Raw genomic sequence first — 25879 nt, 5'->3', positions numbered from 1 at the left:
CTTATTATTTGCTTCTCTACCCAAGTCAGAGTATAGCAATCTAAATAATTTCCAAATGGTGGAGTAGTACAATGACCCAGAAAGTTTAAGGCAACAGCTTATATAAAGATCCATGTGAAAAGCACCATGAGTTTGGCACCCTCAGTTACCACTTTACAAATCCATTCTGTTCATTAAAATATTCCCAAAAGAAAGTAAGAATATAAACAACCTTATTAAAAATGTGCAATTTCAATGCATACAGTACATAATCAAGATTTCACTTTCATCTATAAAACTGGAAAAAAATTTAAATGATAATGCCCACATTGGTGCCACCTCATCGGAGGACAATTGTTTCAAATACCTTAAAAACATATAACCTTTTGAACCAGAAATTCTACGTCTAGAAATTAAGTAAGTAATAAAAGAAGTATACTAACCAGTTATCTTGAAGCAGAGGTTAGTTTTTGGAGGTGAAAAGTGTTATAAATACACATTGGAAAAGTACATAAATTAGAAATCAGTAAATAACTTCCAGGACAGGCATACAGTATATAATATATAGCTATAAAAATTATGGGGAAAGACATTCTATCTAGTGGCATGGAAATACATTCATGATATATTAAGGAGAACAAAACAGGTGACAAAACAGTGCCTATTCTTTTTTTTTTTTAAGATTTTTTATTTATTCATTCATAGAGACAGAGAGAGGGAGAGGCAGAGACACAGGCAGAGGAAGAAGCAGGAACCATACAAAGAGCCTGATGTGGGACTCGATCCACGGTCTCCAGTATCACGCCCTGGGCTGCAGGCGGCGCTAAACCACTGCGCCACCGGGGCTGCCCAACAGTGCCTATTCTAAGAAACTATTTGTTATGGGTTGAATTGTGTCCATTCCCTACATCCCTAACCAAAGATTCATATGTTGGAAGTCTGAAGTCCTGTCTCCTAGCACCTCAGAATATGACCTTATTTGGGAATAGGGTGATTGCAGATGTCATTAGTTAAGATAAAGTCATACTGCAGTTGGATGGGCTGTAATGCCATATGACTGGTATCATATAAAAAGGAAGAAATTTGGACACAGACAATAGGAGAATGCTATGTGAAGACAAAGGCTGAAATTGAGGCAATGTATCATCTACAAGCTATGAAACATCAAAGACTCTTAGCAAACCACCAGAAACTAGGTGAGAGGTATGGAACAGATTGCCATTTAAGGCCCTCAGAAAGACCTACTCTATCCACACCTTCATCTTGGACTTCTAGCCTCCGGAAATAGAAGATAATAAATTTGGCAGGTGTGGTTGTTAAGTAAATGACCAAAGGAGGATTTCAAGCCATGTCTATCTGATCCCCTGCCTCTTCTGTGCCTGCCATGATCAAATATACTGGGTATGTGTATTATGGGGCAGATTTCTTTGACATGTTATTTGGAGCCATTTTATTCACAAACAATATATTTATTAATTTTAAATCACAAAAATTAATAAAAATTACCCGATGTTCTTCTACTGAGAGATAACTAACATTGATATTTTGAAAAATTTTTATGTTCATGTAACTTTTTTCCTGCGAAAATGATATGTTAGCTTGTCACTTACTTATCATTTTTGTAATGTTGGGCAAGTGACCCTTATAAGGTCACTATAAAGTATTTTTTTTTAATATTTTTTTAATTTTTTTTATTTATTTATGATAGTCAGAGAGAGAGAGAGGCAGAGACATAGGCAGAGGGAGAAGCAGGCTCCATGCACCGGGAGCCTGATGTGGGATTCGATCCCGGGGCTCCAGGATCGCGCCCTGGGCCAAAGGCAGGCGCCAAACCTCTGCGCCACCCAGGGATCCCCAGGTCACTATAAAGTATTAATGAAATTATGCATATAAGATAGTAGCACTGACATATACAGCCTGACACATAACAAGGGATCATTTCTTTACAGCCATTACAGTGAACTCCCACTATTTATGGGAGCTTTGTCCTTTTTTAAAACAAAGAAGTATGATATTCCTTTTGGAAAACAGCTTCACAAATTCATGGTCACCTTGCCAAAGCCTGCTGGCAGCCTGGGTTTCCAATGTATCTGAACACTGATCTAGGACTTGACAGTTCAGTCTAATCATTCTTTCCCTGCCAACCACACCTGCCAAATTTTACTATCCCACTCAAACTCATTTGGGTTATGTGGACCTAATCTTTATGGCCTTTAGTATAAAGAATGCATGCATCCATTTATGAGAGAGAGAGAGAGATGTGAGAGAGAGGGAGGAAGAGAGGCAAGACATCTAGGAAAGCCTAGAAAAAAAATTCACCCTTGCGAATTTTCCAATTTATTATTTCTATACATCAGCAATAAAACATATTCTGGGGGAAAGAAGGAAAGAAAATAAGAATGCATTGAATGCTTGCTATGTGTCATCACTCTTTGCAAATGTCATCTCATTTAATGAACACAGTAGTTCTGCCTGTTAGTTATGATTTTCACTGATATAAATATGAAAGGACCAGAGAGGATAAGTAACATGTCCAAGGTCACATAGCCTGTCAGTCATGAACGGACAATCAAATCCAAGTATTCTTTCCGTTACCAAATGAGGGAAATGTAGCAAATAAAGCCAGACATTAAAAGACACACACATACCAGCCAACAATTTAAAATAATTTTAAAAGGAGAGAAAGTATAATATTTACACTTCAAATTCACTTGCTGTGGCTGGTAAACTTAGTGGTTTCCCCTAGAATAGTTAGAGTTTAATACCACTAACAATTTTACATATACTCGTTTTTTAACCAATGAAGTACATGTCTTTTAAGATAAATTTCAAATTCATATATAATTATTGTGCTTTTGCTTTCAACTGTTTCTTAAATAGAATTTGCAACGTGGTTCTGGCAACAAAAGTTCTTATATAAATTCTAGTAGAGAATTATGAAACATGCAAATAAGCCTCCCCCCCTTTCCTCAAACAGCTGCAGCTAGAGATGAACATTAAAGGTAACACATCAGACATGGCCCTTACAGGAAAGATGCCTCGGCTACCTGAGCTTTTGTTTTCTGGAGTCAGCAATGGTCAACATTTAGTGAGACCTCTGATAGGAACTTTCATGCATATTGGCTCATTTTATTCCAAAGTATTGTGTTATGGATATTATCGCTATTCTATAGCTCAAGGAGATGAAGAGATTCATCCAAAGTTTTTCAGGTATTAATTCATTTTTATCATGTAAACATATTTTTGATGTAGGTAAAATCCCTAGAAATTGGAAGTTCAGTAAAATTGATTTGCCCATGAACATACCAAATTCTGTTATTGAACCCAAGCTTGTGGCTCTAAAGCCAACACACTCTAAGTCATCATCATAATCCCTCCTCATCCACCTATCCCATTTTCCAGTTTAAATGTCTCCTGGGATCTTCATTCTTCACTCAGATCATGGGTTTGTGCCTAGTAATTTCCTGGTATCACTCTTTCTTCCAATCTAACCTTTCTGCTTTCTCAATTCTTCTGGATCCCAGCTTCAGGAAGGAGCCCAGGGGGAATGCCAACTGTCTATCAGGTGTAGGCAAAACCATCAGGTGAATTAAGGGCATGAGAGCACAGCCAGGCAGTCTCATGGTAGACCAGATGGAAATGTGAGCACTTCTTGTTAAAGCCATAGGGGGTATGTCTTTTTGTTTGGCACATAAATCTTTCAAAACAACAAATCCAAAGAATGGCAGCTCACATACACACAGACACACAAAGGGCAGACAAAATTCGTTTGTTCCTTCTGTATTCATGATGGAATTTGTTTGACTTGAGGAATTTATCAGGCATCTAAAAATAATTTAAGTGTTTGCATCTTGCTAAATATCCAGATCCATTTTCAATTCTACAGAACCTTCACAGGCATGTTTTCAGAACACATTCCTGACCTTGAATTTCTTTATACAATAGATCAGTGAATATAGATTTTGTTAGAAAAGATACACAAGATCAACAAAATTTATCAGGGAATAGGAGTATTTTTGAGGAGTCAAAGAGTTCCTGAATGAATTTGGATATTCCTAGTCATTATGGGGTCATTGAAATTTTGTTTGCGTTCTGGCAGCATGAGAGTGAAAAGGGACCAGAATTGGGATTGAGAAGACATGACTTTAAAAGGAGTGATATATATTGTTCCTACCATATTCACTGGAGAAATCATTTAATTTCAAGAGCTGGGAGAAATGAGTTGTCACCATTAACGCAAGGTAACATGGATAAATGATTAAGATGAAAGAGTCTGTCATCCAATTGGCTGGGTTCAAATCCTAGCTCTATCACTTACTAGCGGAATGACTTCAGGCAAGTCGCTTGATCTCTTGAGTCCTCAGTTTCTTCATCTGTCAAAAGGAGTTATTGCTTGGTCCTTCAAAGGTGATGATGAGATTAAATGAAATAATCCATGTACAGCACTTAGTAAAGTGCTTGTCTCTATGTATTAGTATTCATATTACTCGTATATGTTTTATGATCATCTCACAATGTTCTCCCAATGGAGAGATAATAACAGAATGAAAAATGATACGCAATAATAAATTGAGCAAACTTTATGCTGTGCTAGAACTGTTAAATGCATTTGTCGATAACATATCATCATGTTTAACAATCTCTTCCTTAGATACAAGCAGGGAGCCTGAGTATGGACCAGACATTCTGCTGGGGGTTTTGCAAACATTATCTTACTTAACCCTACTGGCAACCAAAAGACATGACTCTTGTGTCCTTTCTTTGATGTCTGAGGACTGCAAGGAGCAGTATGATTGTGTAGTCAGCTCCACTTCAATGGGTGGAAAGAAGAGCAGTTTTCTTGTATAAGGCTCATTCCAAAGCCCATACTCCCTAAAGCCCCATGCTGCCTTTCTTCATGGTGATTCTGCTTGTCAACCAACTCCTCTCCTCTCCTCCCTCAAACAGCACCTATCACACCAGGCAAACCAATGACTCTTTCATTAGTATATATTCAGGACAAAAAGTTTAATTGGGGTAAGAATGTTAAACTAAAAAGAAATACACATTAGTGTGTTCCTGTTTTCTATGACATGAATAAACACAGGAAATAATTATTGTAGTAATTAGTCTTCTAACATGAAGGGCCAGAGCTCAATTAACCTACCAATATATGAATACAGATGAAGGGCATGTGGTTTGAAGGAATACATTTTCCTTTGAAAATGGATTATTTAATCACAGGCAAAACCTCATCATTCTTTTCAGGAAGAGGTGATGAACTAGATGGCACAAGCTCATAGAGCCCTGTGTGTTGAAGCGCCAAAGGTACACCCCTAAAATAACATCATCAATGTGAATCCACCAAATGATCTCATCACAGAGAATTCCGGGGAGGTTGGTCCTAGATCTCAAAGATGCAATACCTTCTCCTTGAGAAAACTGCTAGTGCTACCATAATCAAAGATGTACTTATGAAAAAAAAATCATTTATTCTTCCACCAGACATGTAAACCTCTCACTGTGCCTAATGTGCTCATGATTGCGAGAAATATCCCTCCCACTCCTCCCCTGAAAGAACAATCTCAGAAGACATGTTTTGAAGCTCCTGATCCTTTTATTCAGGATATGACAGAGCTAGTGGTGGGCATTTGATCCATGGGCAGCCAATGCATAACCTGATATGGCCTGGGGCTGATAGTTGTGTCCACATTGAAAAAAATATTAGCTGAGCCAGTCACATTCTTTCTCTTAGGATATTAGATTAGAATCATGAAAAGATTAGAATCAGGAAAAGAAGAGAAAGGGAACACACAAGGGGAGCAAACAGGACAGTGGTCAGAACACAATAATGGGACTCACTGCTCACTGCTTTGAACCCAAGACATGAGACCTGTGCATTTTTCAGTTCTCACACTTTAATTGCTGTAAGAACTCACCTCCTTTATTGTACAGTGAGTATGCCTACAACTGCCCTCTTTCCTTTTATAGTTGGGTCAACTTTTGTGAGTCACTCTCCTCCACAATGAAGAGTAACAGCGAAACAATTATTTCTATAGGAGTTCTCACAATTTGTCTTCACAATGAAGATGATGAAGGGGAAATTACACTACATCCAATGTGTTCTCAAACATTCGTGTATTCAGTCTTTATTCTCTACCCTCCCTCTCTTCTTCCTCCTTCTTCCTTCAACTATTACTCACTGAGGACCTATCACCTGATGTTTTGATGGGATTTGTAAGTGTCCCTGGAGTTGTTCTTACTATGTGCCAAGCACTGTGTTAGATACTTAGAATGTACTGATGAATAAGACAAATGATATTTTTGTCTTCATGGAGCATTTAGTATGGCTGCAAAACTAAAATGCAAACAAGTCACTAAAGAATGTGCTCAGGGAGCCATTAGGAAGCTGACTTCTGGCAACACCTGCCTACTCAGAGGTGTCCTTCCAAAATAAGTGACATCGAAGATGACACCTAAAGGGACAAGAGGAATATGCCAGCTAACTGGGGCTAGGTGAGAAGTGAAAGGCAGTATTATATCCAGAGGAAGGAAGAATCATGTGCAAAAGTCCATCAAATCAGCAAGAAACCATCACCAGTCCTCCAAAACATCTAAGAAATGTGAAATGTGTACAGAGCAAGAAACTGGATTTCAGCATGAGAGCTAAAAAGGGTGAGGATGGACCTTCCCCATATTTGATGAGGCATCAGCTTCAACTGGCAGCACCATTTTCTTCTTATGAGTTCCAAAAAGATCAGAGAGACTGAGGCAGAGGCTTAGAGGGTAGTTGGTGGCTGGGAAGGACTCAGCCACTCTGGAAGCAAAGATAAGGCACTCCCACTTCATGTCTCGAGCTTCACATGAGGGCAATTATCATATGCTGTCCAGAGTCACTTAGATTAGAAAAAAACATTTCTTTATCATGACTTCATCATGATCACAATTATCTTTACTTTTGGAAGACATTTAAGTTTACAAAGTGTTTTACAAGCTTGATCTCACTTAAAGTTTACAATACTGCAAGGGACACTGTCCCCAATATTTAGGTGAGAAAACTGAGGTTTTCAAAGAAAGGTTAAGCTAACTGAATGAATAAGAATAATTATAAATAATTACAAATATGGCTATATATTAAGTCAAATATATGCCTGTAGAAGTTGAAGACTCAAAGGAAAGTCATGGTTCTCTACACACTTTTTAGAGATTTTTTTTTTCTATTAACACATGACCCTTTTTTTCTTGTGTGTATCAGGAAAAGGTACAGTTCTGTGTGTCTGGGGGAACACAGAACTAAGAATAATGCCTCTACTTCAACATGAGGGCTGGATTGCTACCCTGTTCCTATCTGGGAGACCCCCAAGTGCCAGGTGTAGCTGAGTATTAGGGTGTGGTTAGTAAGTTCCTGAGGTAGATCCTGTAAGGACTTTCATCTACAACCTGGATAATTCAGTTGGATACATGCAGCTATTCCAAAATAAGCAATTTCTATAGATTATGATTTGAGAAAAATTAGGAAAAGTCTCTCCCTGCACCACAACAAAAAAAACTCCTGAGAACCAAGTGCCTGCAATTCTTTCATGAGACCTCTACCTTTAGGTTCAACAGTGGCCTCTCTGCAATGTTTTTTGAAATGCAGATACTCCAAGGGCAAGTCTCCAGAGTCATTTATGCTATGGAAGAAACTAGCAAAAGAAAACAAAACAAAACAAAACAAAACAACCATGGATGGTATATAGGTAGAGGGGCTCCAAGAAATACATGCAAGGTGAATATAGATTTTCTACCTCAGAATTTTGCCAAAACCCTAACTTCGAAGAGATTGCCAAAATGTTCTAAATTACCTTCTGGTGGACTTTCACTTTCTCCTTCTTCATCATTCCCAGAATCACCCAAATAATTATCATCATCATCATCATCACCACCAGTACCTTCATAATTTGTTGAGCACTTTTTATAGCCCAGGCACTATGTAAAGAGGTTTACTTTCATTAAGTTACTTAATCATTATGGTAATCCTCTGAAAGAGAAGCCATTATCAGTTCAATCTATAGATGCGAAAAATGAAGCCTCGTGAAGTTAAATAACTTGTCCAGGATTACCATGCTAGTGAAGACTAAAATCAGGATTCAAAAACCATAAGTATATGTTTCACTTTGTTTCTGTATTTGTGGGGCCAAACACCAACTGTCTTAATAAACTTGGAAATGCATTAAGTGATGAATCCATTAGCATACTGGGGACTTAGCTGCTCTTTTATGAAAAATGTATTTATTGATTCATATTCCAATTGCATATGATTTTGTCACTAATTGAGAGGCTAGAAAGTTATAATTAAATCCACATTAATGTAGCTTTGAAATTACAAAAAAAAAAAAAGAAATTACATCAGACCCCAATGACAGATTGCTGTTCATAATTTAAATAACTTGTATCTTAGAATTCCCTGTCTTGTTTATACTTAGAAAAAGAAAGAGTTGTCTGACTCATGCAAACAGATTTTTTTTAAGAAAATAGAAAAAAAAGAGCATAAAATGAGATTAAATTATTGGCTTTATAATCATAGTCTTTTTTACATATTTTAAATGAACAAATACTAATTTTTAATTAGAACCTACTCTACTTGGTTAATTAATAACTAATAGAAAATAAAACAATATAAAAGAAAACTGATATGTGTTGTGTTCATCTCTAAAGGCAAATAAATATTCCTTGGCATTTTCAGAAAAGGCTTCAAAAATATATCTTAGTGGGTGAGATAAATACTGCAAAATAGGATAGTATCTGCCTTTTAACGTTTCTTTGAGGCTTAAGGATAAGGTATAGCAGGTGCCTGCCACACTGAAGGAAGCAAAAATGTGTATCATTTAAGAGAAGACAGTTTGGAGTGAGAGTGCTCAAATCTTGGCTTTGCCATTTCCTACAATTTTGTTCTTGATGAGTTAGTTAACATCTCTGAGCTTCACAGTGAAATGGAAATGTTACTCATATAGATTTGACATGATGATGTATTGAAAGCACTGAAATATAGTCCCTCATATGAAACTTGCATGAGAAAGATAGTTCTTCTTACTTTTCTCATTAAGGATTTAAAATGGTGATGTATTATATTATATGAATTATGTTATTGCTTTATTTTGTTATTATCAATGACATTAAAAATGTTATCAATATCAAGTAAGCAGAATGATGTTTGTTTGGAAAACTTAGTTTAGAACTTAGATTCAAGGATGAAGACTATACAAAGCAGGTACCTTCATTTACATAAAGTAGTAGCCCTACAACTCATGTGTCAGACACGCTGCATCTTTGGATTAGCTGATCTCCTTTGGGAAGGCAGAAAGGAAAAGCAGAATGGAAATGCAAGGTCCAGGGTTGCTGCAGAAATGGTATGGTAAAATTTGAGATGGATGTCAAAGAATAGGAATTAGAAGAATCAGGCAATTTGACTTAGCAGTTATTTCCAGAGGGACAGAATCTGGACCTGCAGCATCATGTTATTAGAGGACAATGCCAAATATCATTTGCAGAGTTGAAGTCCTTTTGATGACCTTATATCTGCACCAATTCTGGTCCTGGATGATATAAATGTGTTGCCATTCCCACATTCCATTACACATAAATCCAAAGTGTATATTCAGTCTTGTAAATGGTAGAAGAAAAAATGTGCTGACAGTATTTTTTAAAAGGAAAAAAAGAAGAGGAAGACTGAAGTCCTCCTACTGGCAAAGAATTGAAATAGCAAAATTAGTGATTGGTGGAAGGTAGGACTCTACCAACTTAGTGTTTCAGAGTAAGTTGAAGAAATAGGGTAAATTTAATTTTTTTTTTTTTTACCATTTCCAAATAATGTTTTAAGAGATTTGCTGGATAGAATACTATCAACAGGGAATAAATGAAACAAACCATTGAAATAAGTGCTATGTCCTAAATTTGGGGTTTGACTCAACAGATAGTGAGAATTCCCTGACCTCATTTAAGTAGAGGCTAAGAACTGGGAGTTTTGCCTCAAAGTCTTTAAGTTGGCTAAAGCTTTTCCCTGAAGGCTTGACTTTTATACGTTAAACTTCCAATCTACTATATCCATGAGCCTTTCCTAAGCAAAGTGCACATAAATACAATGCATTTCCTCTCTAAGGTTATATAAATCCAAAAGCAGAGGATGTCTTTAGAAGTAATACCACTTCATATGGTCAATCCATAGGAAATCATTCAAAATATGAGTTATTTTTAAAAATTACTCATGTGTCCAACTGTGGACAAATGATATGTCTATGATTCTTCCCGCATACCATAGCTTTTCTTTACCCTCTCCTCTCCCCACTGCATCTCAAATTACACTCTTTGGAAAAAATCAATTTTAACAGTTCAGTAGTATATATTTATGTTTTTCTCTATGCTCAGACAAATCTCTCTCTCTTTCTGACACACACACACACACACACACACACAAAACCATATTTCCCTTTTTCTGTTTCTTAAAAGATTTAAAAAAAATTATTGATGAGGGAGAGAGAGCATATACACATGTGCAAATGTGAGCAGGGGAAGGGGCAGAGGGAGAGGAAGAGAGAGGGAAAATCGGACTCCCTGCTGAGCACAGAGCCCTAAGTGAGGCTCCATCTCACAACCTTGAGATCATGACCTGAATCAAAATCAAGAGTCATATGGTTAGCTGGCTGAGCCACCCAGGCACCCCTTTTTCTATTTTTACAAACATGGTTTTACGATCTACATGTCAGTTTGAAATGTGATTGAATAAATTGTTGATCAAAAGAATAAAAGCCACCTTTTTCCATTTAACAATTTACCAAGTATTAGGAATGAAACCCATATTTCTGCACTTGACAATTTTATCAAAAACAATTACATATACTGACCTCTAGGTCAATACATATTAATTTAACTCATTATTTTTAATGGCAGCATAATATTCCACAACATGTATGAACCATACAGTAATCATTTTCCTACTAATGGACTTACTGTTTCCAGTTCTTTCCTCTACAAATGATGTTGCAGTCAATATCCTTGAACATGTATCTTTACATACATTTTTATTTCTATAGCATAAATACAAAAAAACAAAAGGATTATAGTTCAAAGACTTTAAAGAGTACCAATTTAAAGCTGCTCTCATTAGAAAAGGAGAAAGGGGGGTGTTGTGCATGTTATGTCATGATCAATTTACAACTTTTGCTGATCACTTACTGTTAACCAAGCTCTATGGAAGGCACTAGTGGGGAACACAGAGACAAACAGAACAAATTTCCTGCTATCTAAAAGATCACTCTCTCATTGTCACCATTTTCTACAGAAAACATGCCTCAGAGTGGTTCCTCACACCAATGCATACATGTAACACATTTTCCTTCTCTCTCTCTCCACCTTATTAAACATTCTCAGTAATGAACCTTCTTGTCTCTGCTCTCATTTCTCTACCTTAGCTCTTTTAAAAGGTAGATCAACTAACTTAAATGACTTTATAAGGGTTTGGTTTTTTTGCGGTTTGTGTGTGTGTGTGTGTGTGTGTGTGTGTGTGTGTGTCCCCCTTATCCCTTATTCAGGTTCTCTTCCATAAATGAGAAGCTAATCACCGATTTGCAAGCAAAAGCTCTTCCACCTTAGAACCTCAGAGACCTAGAAGAAGGAAAAGACTAGAAATATTTTAGGTGTAATAAATTTTCTCTCTCGCACACACACACACACATACACACACATCAAGAAAATAACAACTGTAATGCAGTGTGATAAATTCTCATGAGTAAAATGTAATAGAAGCCCAAAGAATGGCTGAATCATTCCATTTTGGGAAGAGAAAGGGGAAAGGAACAAATGTGAGAGAGAACTTCAGGAAGGTAACATTTAAACTGACGTTAAAAGACAAACACTTTTTCTAGGCTTATGGTGTGAGTATGAAAAGAAATAGCAAGAGCGTGAAGGTTAAAAGGGCTCTTGAGTTTTGGAGGGAACCTGGATAGCTTATGGTGGTGGTCCTCCAATCTTAAAGTGGATAGGTTATCTAGGGTGCTTGCTTTAAAATGCAGATTCCTGGGTAGACACCTTCCCAATATTTTGAGTTAATGTCCAGAAGTCTGCATTTTAAACAAATTCATCCAGGCTTAACTACTTTGAAGTATGCCAGTAGAGGCTGTGTGGTGAGCAGTGGCATGATGTTGTCAGAGGGCTGAAAAGAATACAAATTAACGTGTCAGGTAAGTGACAACCTAAGACAATAAGAGATATCAGAAAATGATGTCAACTCTTTGAATCTTGTTTTGAGAGACAATGGTTTGGCAGTGGAGCTATTACTTTCATCAAAAACCTCTGCTCTTCCACAGGGATTGTTTACTGAATGGCTAAATGAATGAATGTGGGCAGAATTCTGAGAAAGCCAACCGGAAGTTTCATGGACTGTGAGCACTGCTTGCTTTGTTTAACCCGGCTGTGAGGAAACCTGTTTTAGGATGACCATCCCAGAACAAGGTGCAAGGCTTCCAAATGTTGTCTTGACGTGTGTCAAATTGATATATTCGTGCATTTTTATGCAGGTTCACAAACAAGGCAAAAGTGCTTACCCTGTGGATCATCATGCACCACAAGTCGTGTAGCCAAAGCCAGACATTAGCCCTTTAGAGCTGAGATCTGGGAGGCCAGAGCACGCTCTTATGTAATTTCCCAGCTAGTCAGTGGTAGGGCCTGTGATTAATGCTACATGACGGGCTTTGAACTTCCCTGTGCAGATGGGTCCGGCTGCTCCTCAAAGCTCCTAGCAAGAGAGGAATGAGGAATGTGCGATCTGCAGATTTCACTCTGAATAACCATCATCTAAGCCAACAGCACTAGCACTGCTCAATGATCGACTACTACTGTGCCTCACTCCTTATCAATAGGTTGCCATTGGACTGTCAGAGTGGTTTGCTGTTGTTGTTGTTGTTGTTGTTGTTGTTGTTGTTGTTGTTGAACGGGGACAAAACAGAAGAGTAACACAATTTCGGAGAGCCCCGTGGCTGATGAGAGCTAAGCAAAGAAGGCTGGGAGCTGGGGGGAGGTTCTTCTGGAGGAAATCCCGAGAGCCCTCGAGGAGTGGCCAGGGTAGAGGAATGACACCAGGGATGGAAGGCGTCCTGCCCTCTCCACCAACCGCATTCACAGCCTCGCGGCGCCTCGCCAGGCGCCGGAGCTCCCGCAGGGCAACTGAGCGCAGCAGCGCTTCCAGCGTCCCGGGCCGGGCGGGCGAAGGAGCGGTCCCCACCAAGAGCAACTTTCAAGCTTGGCCAAGGCAAGGCCCAGCCTTCACAGAGTCCCTTCAACCCACGCCCCTTAGCCACCCTCCCCTCCACCTCCGCCCCCCACGACCGACCCCCCGCAGAAGCGCAGGTGAGGCCGGGAGCGCAGCGGCGGCTCCTCCATCTGCTGCGCTCCCCACCTCCCCATCTCCCGGGAGGCTCCAGACAGCAGCCCCGGCGAGGGCGCCCGCGGGAGGGGAGATGACACCTCGGAGCGCTTGCAGAAGCCCGTCTGCACGGCCGCCGCCGAGCGCGGTGCCCCCGGCCGGTGCCCGCCAGCGCGGGGAGGCCCCGGGCCCGGACTGCGCGAGCGCCGCGCGCCCTCCCGACCTCTCCGCACCTGGCTCCGCGCCCCGCCCGCCGCGCGCACTCACCAGCTCCAGGGCTCGCAGGAAGGCAAGGGGCTCCTTGAGCGCCCGGAACGTGCCCGCGGAGGCCAGCTTTGGACGGACGAGAGAGAGAGAGAGAGAGGAGGAGAGGAGTGAGGAGGGGGCCGCCGCCCTCCCCGCCCCCCGGGGCCGCAGGGCCCCCAGCCCCCGCCGCCCTGTCCAGACCGGGTCCGCCCTACCTGACTCACGGGGTCCATCGCTCGCGCGCGCGCTGACCGCTTCTCCCCTCCGGATGAAGTTCGGGGGGCGCCGCCGGGTCGGCCTCGAGGCCAGAAGCTCGGCGGCGGGAGGCGCCCGGGGGGCGAGGCCCGGGCAGCTCGGGGCCCGCGCGGGCTGGCTGATGCTCGGCTGGCGGTGCGCTCCGCGAAGCCTGCGCGCCCGGGCTGCGAGCGGAGGCGGCGGGGGGGCGGGGAGGGGGCGGGAGGGGGAGCGCCCGGGGAGGGCTGCCATTGGCCAGCTGCAGCGGGGGGGCGCGGGGCGGGGGGCGGGGGGCGGGCGAGGCCGAGCGCGGGGCTCCGGGCAGGCTCGGCAGCGCGCGCCCGCGCCCTCGGGCTCCGGGAAAACTTGGGGGCCCGAGGGCGGGAAAAGCCGGCTGGCTGCGTCGGCTGCGGGGTTCCAGGGCGCAAGCAGGGGTTGCAGGTAAGAGAAGGGCACCCGCCCCTTACCTGGGGACGTGCGTGAGGTCCGGGGACATCCGAGCACCAAAGCAAGCCTGTTGGCGTCGGGGCCGCCCTGGGTGCGGCGGGGCAGCGCCGGGGCGGGGGCGCATCCGAGAACCCGGGGCCGCGGCGCCTTCCCCAGCACCAGCGGACCCGCGGGACCGACGGACGCGGCCAGAGCGCGGGACCCGGTCGTCTTGAAAGTGGTCCAGGGCCCCCAGGGGGTCATGCTCGGGGCCACTGCGGGAGGTCAGGAAGCAAGTTCTCGTGCCCACGTTAAAGGTAGGAAAGGGACTCTGGGGATCCCTGGGTGGCTCAGCGGTTTGGAGCCTGCCTTTGGCCCAGGGTGTGATCTTGGAGACCCGGGATCGAGTCCCGCGTCGGGCTCCCTGCATGGAGCCTGCTTCTCCCTCTGCCTCTGTGTGTCTCTCATGAATAAATAAATAAAATCTTAAAAAAAGAAAGAAAGAAAGAAAGAAAGAAAGAAAGAAAGAAAGAAAGAAAGAAAGAAAGAAAGGAAAAGAGACTTCACAGAGGCCGAATTGGCCAAGGTAACACACACAGCTCATGAGAGGTCAAAAACGAAGTTTTCCGTGCTTTTCCGTTGAGATCCTTTGCCAAATAACCCCCGAATGAAGCTCCCCGAATTCATCATAAATAGTACTGAGCCCTCGCCTGCCAAACTCATACTTTTTTTTTTTTTTACCTCCCTCGTTCTGCTAATCTTCCTGAAAAGGATAGATCACACCAGCAAAACAATCGAGTTCTTTCTGTGGGTCAGAAATTGTGCTGAGAGCTTTATAAACATTAGTTCACATTTTCAACATAACCCCCATGGGTTAGTATGCTATTATTCTCGCTTTAGAGATGAGGACATGGAGGGTCATGGAGGCAAAGTTGGTCTGCTCTAGTTTAAAGAGCTAACAGAGAATGAGGCCGAGCTGGTTTCAAAGTGTCAGAAAAAGAGAAGATGAGGAAGGGTGCTCAGCCACTAAATCATGTTGCTGGTGTGCCCCCTTCCTTCTCACTCCCTTTGGACTGGATTCCACATACGAAGTGGTCTCCCAGCAACACAGATACCCCATCTGTTTACTACAAAGATCTGCCAAAAAGGTTTGGAGGTTGTGTGTGGAGGGTGGAGTGGTGGTGGTGGTGGGGGAGGGCGACTAATATTTAAGAGCAGGGGATGAAGATGGAAATGAATAGTTAGGAGTCAGCTAAGGGGAGACAGCAGGCCAAACATACAAGAAAGAGCGCATCCAGAGTAGATGCCCCCTGTCCATAAATTTTGTTAGAGAAAACTAAAAATTTAGTAAGGACTCCAAAGGGCGAGTTGCACCATCTGCAGTCAGCCAGTTTTGTTCCTCCTGCTCTTCTTCCTACATGCAGATAATCTAAAACAATTGGAAATAGTTGTTTCAAAAATAAGCCATTATGCAACTTAAGGGGAGAAGAGAACTAAGTTATCAAGTACTTAGTATGTGCTCTACAATTTGTATATTTGTATTTTCTTTTCTCCTTAAAGATTTTATTTATTTATTCTTGAGACACAGAGAGAGAGAGGCAGAGACATAGGTAGAGGGAGAAGCAGGCTCTCTGTGATGAGCCTGATGCAGGACCCGATCCTGGTGCTCTGGGATCACACCCTGAGCCCAACCACTGAGCCACCCAGGGGTCCCTTGTATGTTTAATCTTATGTGTGGAGTTAGCTAGCCTCCTCAAGACCTGTTGTTTTTTAAGTTTGTAAAATTGAGCCAACAATATCTACCTTAGCTGTTTGTTGTGAGGACTCAATGAGATTTTATAGATAACATATCTAAGGTGGTCTGGCAAAAAAACATGTATTAGTTATATTTCTCAATGCCCACATCTCGAAAAAAAAAGCAAAGATAAAAGCTCAGAGGTCCTCAGTGGAGGTGTGGTCAATTGTAGCACTGTCTTGCTACTCTCTCTGTAGTACCCCTCCTCTATATATCCTTGCCTTTTTGAACTCAAGAATTGCCATTTTACTTGCTTTGGCCAGTGAAATGTGGGCAGAGGGGATGTGTGCATTCTGGGAAGGAGTTTTAAGAATGTCTTAGTGACTTACCATCTTGTTTATTTTCTTATACCATAATGGAGAGCATGTATGACACCAAGCCTCTTCTGACAGCCTGGGTGCTGGCATAAGATTGATGAAGAGCCCAACATGGCAACTGGACTTCATGAACATGGAGCTGAGCAAGAAATGCATTTTGGGTTGCAAGTTACTAAGAGTTTTAAGTCTTTTGTTACTATAATACAACATAACCTAGGTTGATTCATGAAAAGGTTCACACAGGGGCACCTGGGGGCTCAGCTGGTTAAGCGGCTGCCCTGGATCAGATCATGATCCCAGGGTCCTGGAATCAAGCCCCACATTGGGGTCCCTCCTCAGTGGGTAGTCTGTTTCTCCTTCCCCCTTCTGCCCCTCCACCCACTTGTGCATGTACTCGCTCTCTCTCTCTCTCTCTCAAATAAATAAAATCTTAAAAAAAAAAAAAAGGTTCACACAGCTAGTACATAATTGCACCGTGATTCCCCCTGAACCTGTATGACCTCATTGTCCTTATATCCTTGTTCTTTCCATAATAGTCAACTACCTTATGGCTATAGCATCTCCTGCTTGTGTTTAATAATGATGGTAATTATCAAAATAGCTTATATCAATTCAGTTCTTACTGCATGCCAGGTACTGTAATACATGTTTTAAATACATCATTTAAATATGACCATAATCCCCCTTTATGGAAAGTGCCTCCAGGCCTTTCTAGGCTGGTAACTTGCCCAAAGTTGTTTAGGCATAAACATTAAATGTTCTGGTAACTTGCCCAAAGTTGTTTAGGCATAAACATTAAATGTCTACACATATCTCTTTAGACAAAGAGAGTGATTTATTTAAAATATTGCCCACTAGCATTTCATTTGAGCTGAGAACTTGGCACAGTTGAAATGTGAGCCTATTCCCCCTAGGTCTTTCTTCACACTCAACATTTCTCCTCCCTAATACGGTGGCAGATTTTTCCAGTCCTCCAAACACAATGTGAAGGAAGCCAGAATTATGGCAAATGGCAAATGTGTCATAGCTTAGGCAACAATTGCACATTGTCACAGGATGCTTTTCACGTTCCAGAAATGTATGAGCTTCCAACAGCTGCATCACCAAAATAACCCAGAGTTCCATATCACATTTGCAATGTTAAATATTTTGTAGACTTTGAGGTTAGAACCTCTATCCTCAAGCCTGGAAATATCAATGGGTTCCCTAAAGAACTAGGTTGGGAGAGGTAGGGGGGATGATGTAAACATTGTCACAATATTACTCTCCCTGGCTTATGGTGATGCCCTCTCCTCTGCCACAAAATGACCAAAGTAACTTTTTTCTTACTGTAACAGATTAATGCATTGGCTGAATGATCATGTTAACTAGGGTGGGGCATAAGCAATCCGTTTCAGTGGCCTGTATTGACTATATCAGTTTCCAAATTATTCTTTTGTTTTTGACCAGGGACTTATAGTTATGAAGACTTCCTTTGACCTCCCAAGGCAATCCATTTACTTCAGTGGTTCTCAGCAAAGGGTAATTTTGGGCCTTCTCTCCCCCAGGAAACATTTGGCATTGTTTGGAGACATTTTAAGTTGTCACAACTGGATGGGGGAGGAGGAGTAGAAAGATGTTACTGGCACCCACTGGTGTCTAAAGAATAGAGGCCAAGGATACTGCTCAACATCCTACAATATAGGAGAAAGCTGTACTCAACAAAGATTTATCCAGAAACTGTCAATAGTGCCAAGGTTGAGAAACCTTGACTTACTCATTGAACAAGTAGGGACTGCATGACTATTATGGGTGAGGACTATTCTGATGCTGTAAAGAGCTTGACAAAATCCCACCTTCACAGAGCTTACACTGTAGTGCGATATACTATAAATCTAATATGTTCAAGGTCAATATTTGGTAAAACAGCAAGTAAACAAAATGCAAGTTATAAAAACAGCCATTTTGAATCTTACAGGGAATCAAAATTACAAAAATTAAAGTACCAAACTGCCGTAGATGAACTTGCATTATTCAGACAAATTAAATCCTGCTCTCAGGGAATAACATACTTGGGTTTCATCTTCCTATGTCTCTTCCGGCAAAGAGGAGAAAGTAATTTAAAATTTTATCCATAGCAACTTAATACAGGATAAAATACTATCCATATGTTATGATATTTAAAATACTGGAGATAAGTAATGAGTGGAAGTCATTTAAAATGTTATATATTTAACTTTCTGCTTATGCTGCCAACTTGAACTTCCCAAATCTTTCCTTAACTAGTGAGTACAATAGCAAAAGCCAATAGCATGTCTATTTAATTATTTGTATATTTGGCTTGCATGAGGCCACTGGTACACGGTCCAGGAGTGGTGTGGAAATATTTTCAAGAATTCGAATTTTCCAATAAATGACAGCATTATCTGTCAACGCAAATATCAAATAAAACCATCTTTACTTACTTCTGTTTCAGTCTTAAATGGCTGCATGCAAAATATAAGGATGTGTACAAGTTCACTTGATTTAAAACTTCATCACAAAATAAAATTTCATAGGTTTCTATGGAAGTTGTAGCATTCAAATAGGATCATTCTTTATTAATAATCATAACTGATATAAAAATTCAAATGTGGATGCCCATTGTAAATTCCCATCACAAAATGCTTTCCGTGTTTCTATTTGCATCTTTGTTTTAAACAAAAGATATCTGTGTAAATATAGCCACGTTTGAATACATGCAAATTTAGAGGACCAAAACACATGTCAAAGGATTCACCATTGACCTCAGGGAATAGGAATCATAACAGTAATCATAATAATGACTCCCAGTATTAAGTAGATGCTGGACAGAATGCTAAGTGTACCTATTGGCATAACTCAATATCCTCATCAACCTCATAAGTATGTATCACTGTTTCTTCCCTTGTGTAGACAAAAAAACACAGGCTCAAAGAAATTAAAAATCTCAGCTAAGCTTTTATAGATAGTAAACAGCAGAGTCATGATTTTTCTTCTACCCTTATAACTTTCCAAGAAAAAGATTTTATGCAGTTTCCATTGCAAATTCGAAAATGTCACAAGCTTTAGGCAAAAATATTTTCTTGCTGAAACATAAACAAAATGTCTCCAGAGAAATAAAGCAAAGATGGACACCACTGTCAACTCCTAGTACAACTTCTACCACTGTTATTCCATGGACATAATTAGATGAAACTCCTCCTCTTCTCAAAGGCTCAATCATTCCAATTATTTTTTTGTCTTTCATTAGTTGTGTTATCTAAAATGCTTATCATTCTTGATGCTCTCCTTGGATCACTCCCATGTTTTCATGGATCACATCGATCACAACAGCTTTATATTAACCTTACATCACCCACTACAATTTCTGAATGAGGTAAATAGAGCCCAAAGAATGGATACATCTGGCCTAAAATCTTCCTGCTTGAAAAAAAAGTCTATCATAAGTGAGGATGACACAAATTCAGGATTCAGACTGAGTTTATCATATCCTGGCTCTCTTACTCCCTCACCGTGTGACCTTGAGCAAGACACTTAAACTCTTGTCACTCAGTTTCCTTACGGTAAAATGGAGATAATAATGGGACTATCCACATCACTTTGTAAGAAGGACTATATGAGTTAACACAAGTAAAGAGCCCAGAAGAATTTAGCATTAGAGAATATAACATAGAAAGTTGGTAAAAGATCAAGATATAAGACCTACAACACTGGTAGTGAGATGGCCTATGACATTAGCATCCCAAGTCATATACCATGACTTACCATGAACACTTAAAATCAATAATTCTATCTCCCTTTTCTCTTTTCAAATTTCTCATTCGTTTTTCCTCCAAATTTTTCTCTTTTTTCCCCTTTTTCCTTAACCTCCAAGATTGTCAGTTGATCTTGGGAGTTTTCCTCAGAGGTTGGTAAGAATATTGGTTGTCCATAACATTCTTTTTGGGAGGCTGCCTGATATTACGTACACTTTCTAAGACTACAATTGAACATGAAAGGTTTGCTTAAAATTTCTTTGATGTTTATATGTGGAGCTTTGATAGGGATTGTTATGATTTTCTTAAAAATAGGTTTTTACTTGGAAATATTTGTGATCTCTAATAATTTTATTCTTATTTTAGGGAACAATTACATAATTTAAAAACCCTTACAGATGATGAAGATAGGGAAGATCAGAGGGATTCTTTTATATATTTAATAAACGTATGTCATCCAAATTATACTGCTTGCTTTTCATGTTAGTAAATTCCCCAGATCTTCTTTAGACCTTATACTTCAAAATGGCTTTTAGATCTACTCTAAAGAAACACAAAGAAAACCTCACCCTATTCAACAATTATAAGAACACATTTACTAATTCTTTAGTAATTTAAATCATTAAGTAAAAAAGCAAACTCAAATTGATTCAAATGAGACATTAGAAAATTGACTGCTTTGTCACTTCATGGTCATATTCTCTGCCAGCCAAGGTTCTTTCACATAGCTTGACAAGTGTGTGTGAGGACACTGCTGAACCCACTCACATAGAAAATACAAATACAATACCTAAAATTAGGTTTTTACTAAATTATACTGCACTGCACTTTTTTACACCTGCTTGGTGAAAAATATCCAGAAGAAAGGTACAATTACATAGGTTCTTTGGCAGAAGTAGAAGACAGGTTAAAATACTCCCCCCCCCCCAAAAAAATCACTAAAAGAGAAGGAAGGAAGGAAGGAAGGAAGGAAGGAAGGAAGGAAGGAAGGAAGAAACAGAGAGGTAGAGAAAGAAGACAGAAAATGAAAGAATCCTTTCCCCAAATCATGATCAGCTGATACCATCAACAGCTTTGTTATAAGTTACTTCTATTGAGATTTGCTATGTTCCACACATTGTAATAAGCTCCTTATACCGCTACAAATTAGTTATTATTATCCAGATTTTGGAAATAATGAAACTGAATCATTGACAAATTAATGACTTACCCAACTTCATACAGCTAAATGGAAGTGAAGCCATTTGAAGCCAATAATTCTTCAGAGTTTGAACTAATTTTATACATTCTAATTATCCAAAATATAAAATATACATTCCTCAGATCACAAATGGAAATTGAAAATAAGACCTTTCTTCAGTCACCAACCCCAACTACCTAATTAAATATTGGGACCTAATAGAAATGACAAATACCCACCATTTGCTTCAACATGGATGGAACTGGAGGGTGTTATGCTGAGTGAAGTAAGTCAATCGGAGAAGGACCATTATATGGTCTCATTCATTTGGAGAATGTAAAAAATAGTGAAAGGAATTAAAGGGGAAAGGAGAGAAAATGAGTGGGAAATATCAGTGAGGGTGATAGAACAGGAGAGACTTCTAACTCCAGGAAAGGAACAAGGCGTGGTAGAAAGGGAGGTGGGCGGGGGGATGGGGTGACTGGGTCACAGGCACTGAGGGGGGCACTTGACGGGATGAGCACTGGGTGTTATGCTGTATGTTGGCAAATCGAACTCCAAAAAAATATATACAAAAAATTAAATTAAATTAAATTAAATTAAAACCTTAAAAAAATAAAAATAAAAAATAAATATTAGGGACTGATCCACATTCTCTCTCTCTCTTTTTTTTTTCTTTTTAGCTGTGGTAAGAACACATGTGGATATCTAGTTTTCCTAGTTTCTTCAGTTTGCTGAAGAAACTGGCCCTTTCCCTATTGGGTATTTTTGGTAATCTTGTCAAAGATTAGGTAAATATATGCCTGGGTTTATTTCTGGGCTTTCTACTATGTTCCATTGATCTATGTCTTTATGCCAGTACAAACTATTTTAATTAACATGACTTTATAACATATTTTGAGATCAGGAAGTGTGATACCTTCACCTTTGTTCTTTTCTCAAGATTATTTTGGCTGTTCAAGGTCTTCATCTTTTCATATGAATGTTAGAGTTGTTTTTACTATTTCTGTGAAAAATGCTATTGGGATTTTGATAGGATTGCATTGATTATAGATTGCTTTCAGTGCTGTCGATATTTTAACATTATTAAATATTATAATTCATAAATACACATCTTTCCATTTATTTATGACTTCCTTAATTTTTCAGTGTTTTATAGTTTTCAATGTAAAAATATTTTACCTCCTTGGTTAACTTTATTCCCAAGTATTCCACACTCTGAATCCTTGTATCTCCTTTTAGTTTCAGTTTTACTACTAATGATTTTTGCAATATCATTTATTCTTAAGTGAAAGCAATTTTCCCATTTATTTTCAAGATTTTTTTTAAAATTTTATTTATTTATGATAGTCACAGAGAGAGAGAGAGAGAGAGGCAGAGACATAGGCAGAGGGAGAAGCAGGCTCCATGCACCGGGAGCCCTACATTGGATTCAATCCCGGGTCTCCAGGATCACGCCCTGGGCCAAAGGCAGGCGCTAAACCGCTGCGCCACCCAGGGATCCCTATTTTCAAGATTTTTAAGGGATTATCTTAAAATATTTCTTGCTTTACCTTAGTGTCGTAGGTGGTTAAATACTAATGAGGTGATAGGAACATGTTTGATTAAAAAATTAATGAAGCTATTAAGCCATGAAAAGACATGGAGGAAACTTAAGTGCATTTTAAACACTAGAAGTCCATCTGAAAAGGCAGCACACTGTATGATTTCAGCTATATGACCTTCTGGAAAAGGCAAAACTATTCAGACAGTAAAAATACTATAGTTCCAGAGGTTATGGTGGAGGGAGGGATGATAAGTGGCACACAAAGGATTTTTAAGGCAATGAAAATACTATGTAAGATACCATAATGATAGATATGTGCCATTTTACATTTGTCCAAACCTATATTATATATAGTACCAAGAATGACTGTAGTGGAAACTGCATTTGGGGTGATTGCTATGTGTCAGTGTAATACCGTCAATTGTAGAAACTGTACCACTCAGGTAGGGGAGTTGATGATGAGGGAGTAGGGGGTATATGAGAAATCTTTGTGCCTTCTGCTCAGTTTTGCTGTGAACCTAAAGCTGCCCCGAAAAGAAAATAATCTCACTTCTTAAAAATGATAGATTTAGCAACCCTAGGTTGACATCCTGAAGTTTAAAAAAAAAAAAAGTCTGTCATTACTTAGGGCTATTATTTTCCTATTTTCCGAGCCAGGGACCCATCATGTTCAATGATAGAATAAGAAGTAGGACATGTTTATGCAATTCTTTGAGTAGTAAGATGAATGTTGGATTACTTGATCTATAAATTATAATGATCTATAAATTAAGCAAGAGAAATGTAAGTTTCTCTGCATGGCCTTATTTCTATATAAAGATTAATTAAAGGTAATTTTTTTTTGTTTAATGTGTATGTTGTGTGTGTTTGTGTTCATGGGAGTTTATGAAGAGAAAATATAAGCACATTAACACTTTGTTATCCTCCTTATTTTACAAATATTTATAAAATTAATACACATAAAATTTCAGTAATACAGAACTATATAAGGTACAAGTTTTCTCTTTCCCACATCCTATTTCCATTGTCCAGGAGAATATACAATTTTCTGTATAGAAATATAGGTATGTGAGCAGCCCAGGTGGCTCAGTGGTTTAGCACCACCTTCAGCCCTGGGCGTGATCCTGGATACCTGGGATCCCGTCCCATGTCAGGCTCTCTGCATGGAGCCTGCTTCTCCCTCTGCCTGTGTCTCTGCCTCTCACTCTCTCTCTCTCTCTCTCTCTCTGTGTGTATGTGTGTGTGTGTGTGTGTGTGTATCATGAATGAATAAATAAAATCTTTTAAAAATATATGTATACATGTGAATATATGTATATGCATATATATATCTAGATTTCAAATATATAATGTACATATATCTATTTCAAGTAGCACTATATGCTATTAATGAGTTAGTATCATTTATATTATTATATGACCTACTTTTTTCATTTCATTTTTACATTTTATCAGCGTTACTTTTCCTTGTCTTTACATATTAACTTACTTGCTTTTTTTCTTCTAGGCAGGTAGAATCTATATGTGATGACAGGAGCAGTAGTAGCCACCTTGGAGTCAAAAATTAATGTCACATCTGGAGGGTGATCCCATCATCCGATCTTTTATCTGTTACAAGGTAGTACTTTGTTCATGCCATTATGTTTTGGAGTTTGTTAGATTGCCTTAGACTGTACACTAATAAAATATCCCTCATTTCTCAGTTCGAATAGCATCTACTCTCAGAAGTCTTCCAGATTTCTACCTCCTCTAGTTATATGCCAATCAGAACTGATCACTCTTATTTCAGTGCTCTTTGTACTTTGAAACTGTTTCTTTCAGCTTATAATCCTCTGGTTTTATTATACTTATTTTAATATAATGTCTGATGTTAACATAGAAGTCCTACCTTATATTTCAGACTAAGTTAGGTGCCCTTGCCATGTACTTCCAAAACACCCTCTACTTCTGTATAATAATTATGATCAAACTTACCTTTTCACTATTTACTTTCCTGCTATACTACATAAGCTCCATATGGACAGAATCTTGGCTGCCTTTCTGGTGACTTATCTCCAACTTCCACAGGAAATTTGGCACATAATAGGCTCATAGCAAATGTTTGTTGGATAAATAAATGATCTCCTTAAAGGTAGGAAATATGGATTACTCATATTTGTAGCTAAGCACAGTGTCTGGCACCTGTTTGGTGGCCTGTAAATGCAGACTGCAACAAACTGGGTTTGAATGGGATGTTATTGGAAAAGATGAGATCGGCTTAAAATATTAGCTCTGCAAAGGGAAGCAGATGGGTATTGTTGGTGAAGAAGGTCCTTACAAAAGGCTTATCTGCCAATGTTTCCATCAGCAAATACTTTAAAATTCCTTTATAACTGGGAAATTATCATTGGAAATAACAATAAAAAAAAAGAATCAGACAGGAATGGCTGTTACATAAATTCTAAGAGATATCTTCTATATCTTAAAAGCAGTTGTATGAATATTCATTTCAATGTGAAACCTCACACCCACCTTTATGTGGTCAGGCATTTGTGAGAAAATTCATCATTGGTTATTTCCTTATTCATAAGCAAATCATATCTTTATTAGGAAAATAGAATTTATACTTATAATTAGGGAACAGATAAACGGGATACTTAAATGGCTTCTCGGCTATTTATTTTTATTAAAATTACTTGAAAAATATTTTCACTAATATTTTATATTAGCAAAGTTACATAGAAATTGAAAGAAATTTCTAGAGTTGATATGCTAAGTGAAGTAAGTCAAAGTCAAATACCACATGAATTCATTTATATGTGGAATCTAAAGAAATCAGACAAACAAAAAGACCCCAACTTTAAAATACAGAGAGCAGATGTGGTTGCCTGAGGGGTGGGGGTGGAGGATGTGCAAAATAGGTAAAGGGGAATAAGAGGTACAAACTTCTAGTTATGGGATAAATAAATATAGCATAGGGTATATAGTCAATAATATTGTAACAACATTGTATGGTGGCAGATGGTGAAAACATTTTTAAAAACCAA

General features: G+C 39.4%; 1 protein-coding gene and 1 long non-coding RNA gene across 2 annotated transcripts in view; one reads left to right on the top strand and one right to left on the bottom strand.

Moving 5' to 3' along the window:
* The window catches only part of SYNPR (synaptoporin), a 293689-nt gene extending 279778 nt beyond the window's left edge, over nucleotides 1–13911 (bottom strand). The window contains exons 1-2 of the mRNA XM_041760625.1: nucleotides 13816–13911; nucleotides 13622–13687 (exon numbers count right to left, since the gene is read on the bottom strand). Coding sequence (XP_041616559.1) covers nucleotides 13622–13687; nucleotides 13816–13833 — 84 coding nt within the window. The 5' untranslated portion in view covers nucleotides 13834–13911. The remainder of the gene's footprint in view (nucleotides 1–13621; nucleotides 13688–13815) is intronic.
* Nucleotides 13912–22044: 8133 nt separating this feature from the next.
* Nucleotides 22045–25879, top strand: part of LOC121494506 — a 44293-nt gene continuing 40458 nt past the window's right edge. Inside the window, exons 1-2 of the long non-coding RNA XR_005988818.1 lie at nucleotides 22045–22098; nucleotides 24361–24471. This is a non-coding gene — a long non-coding RNA (uncharacterized LOC121494506). The remainder of the gene's footprint in view (nucleotides 22099–24360; nucleotides 24472–25879) is intronic.

Source organism: Vulpes lagopus, chromosome 7 (assembly GCF_018345385.1).
Source record: "Vulpes lagopus strain Blue_001 chromosome 7, ASM1834538v1, whole genome shotgun sequence".
NCBI classification, from domain to species: Eukaryota; Metazoa; Chordata; class Mammalia; order Carnivora; family Canidae; genus Vulpes; species Vulpes lagopus.
Note: the sequence above shows the minus strand (reverse complement) of the source record. Positions and strands in the feature narration are given on the sequence as shown.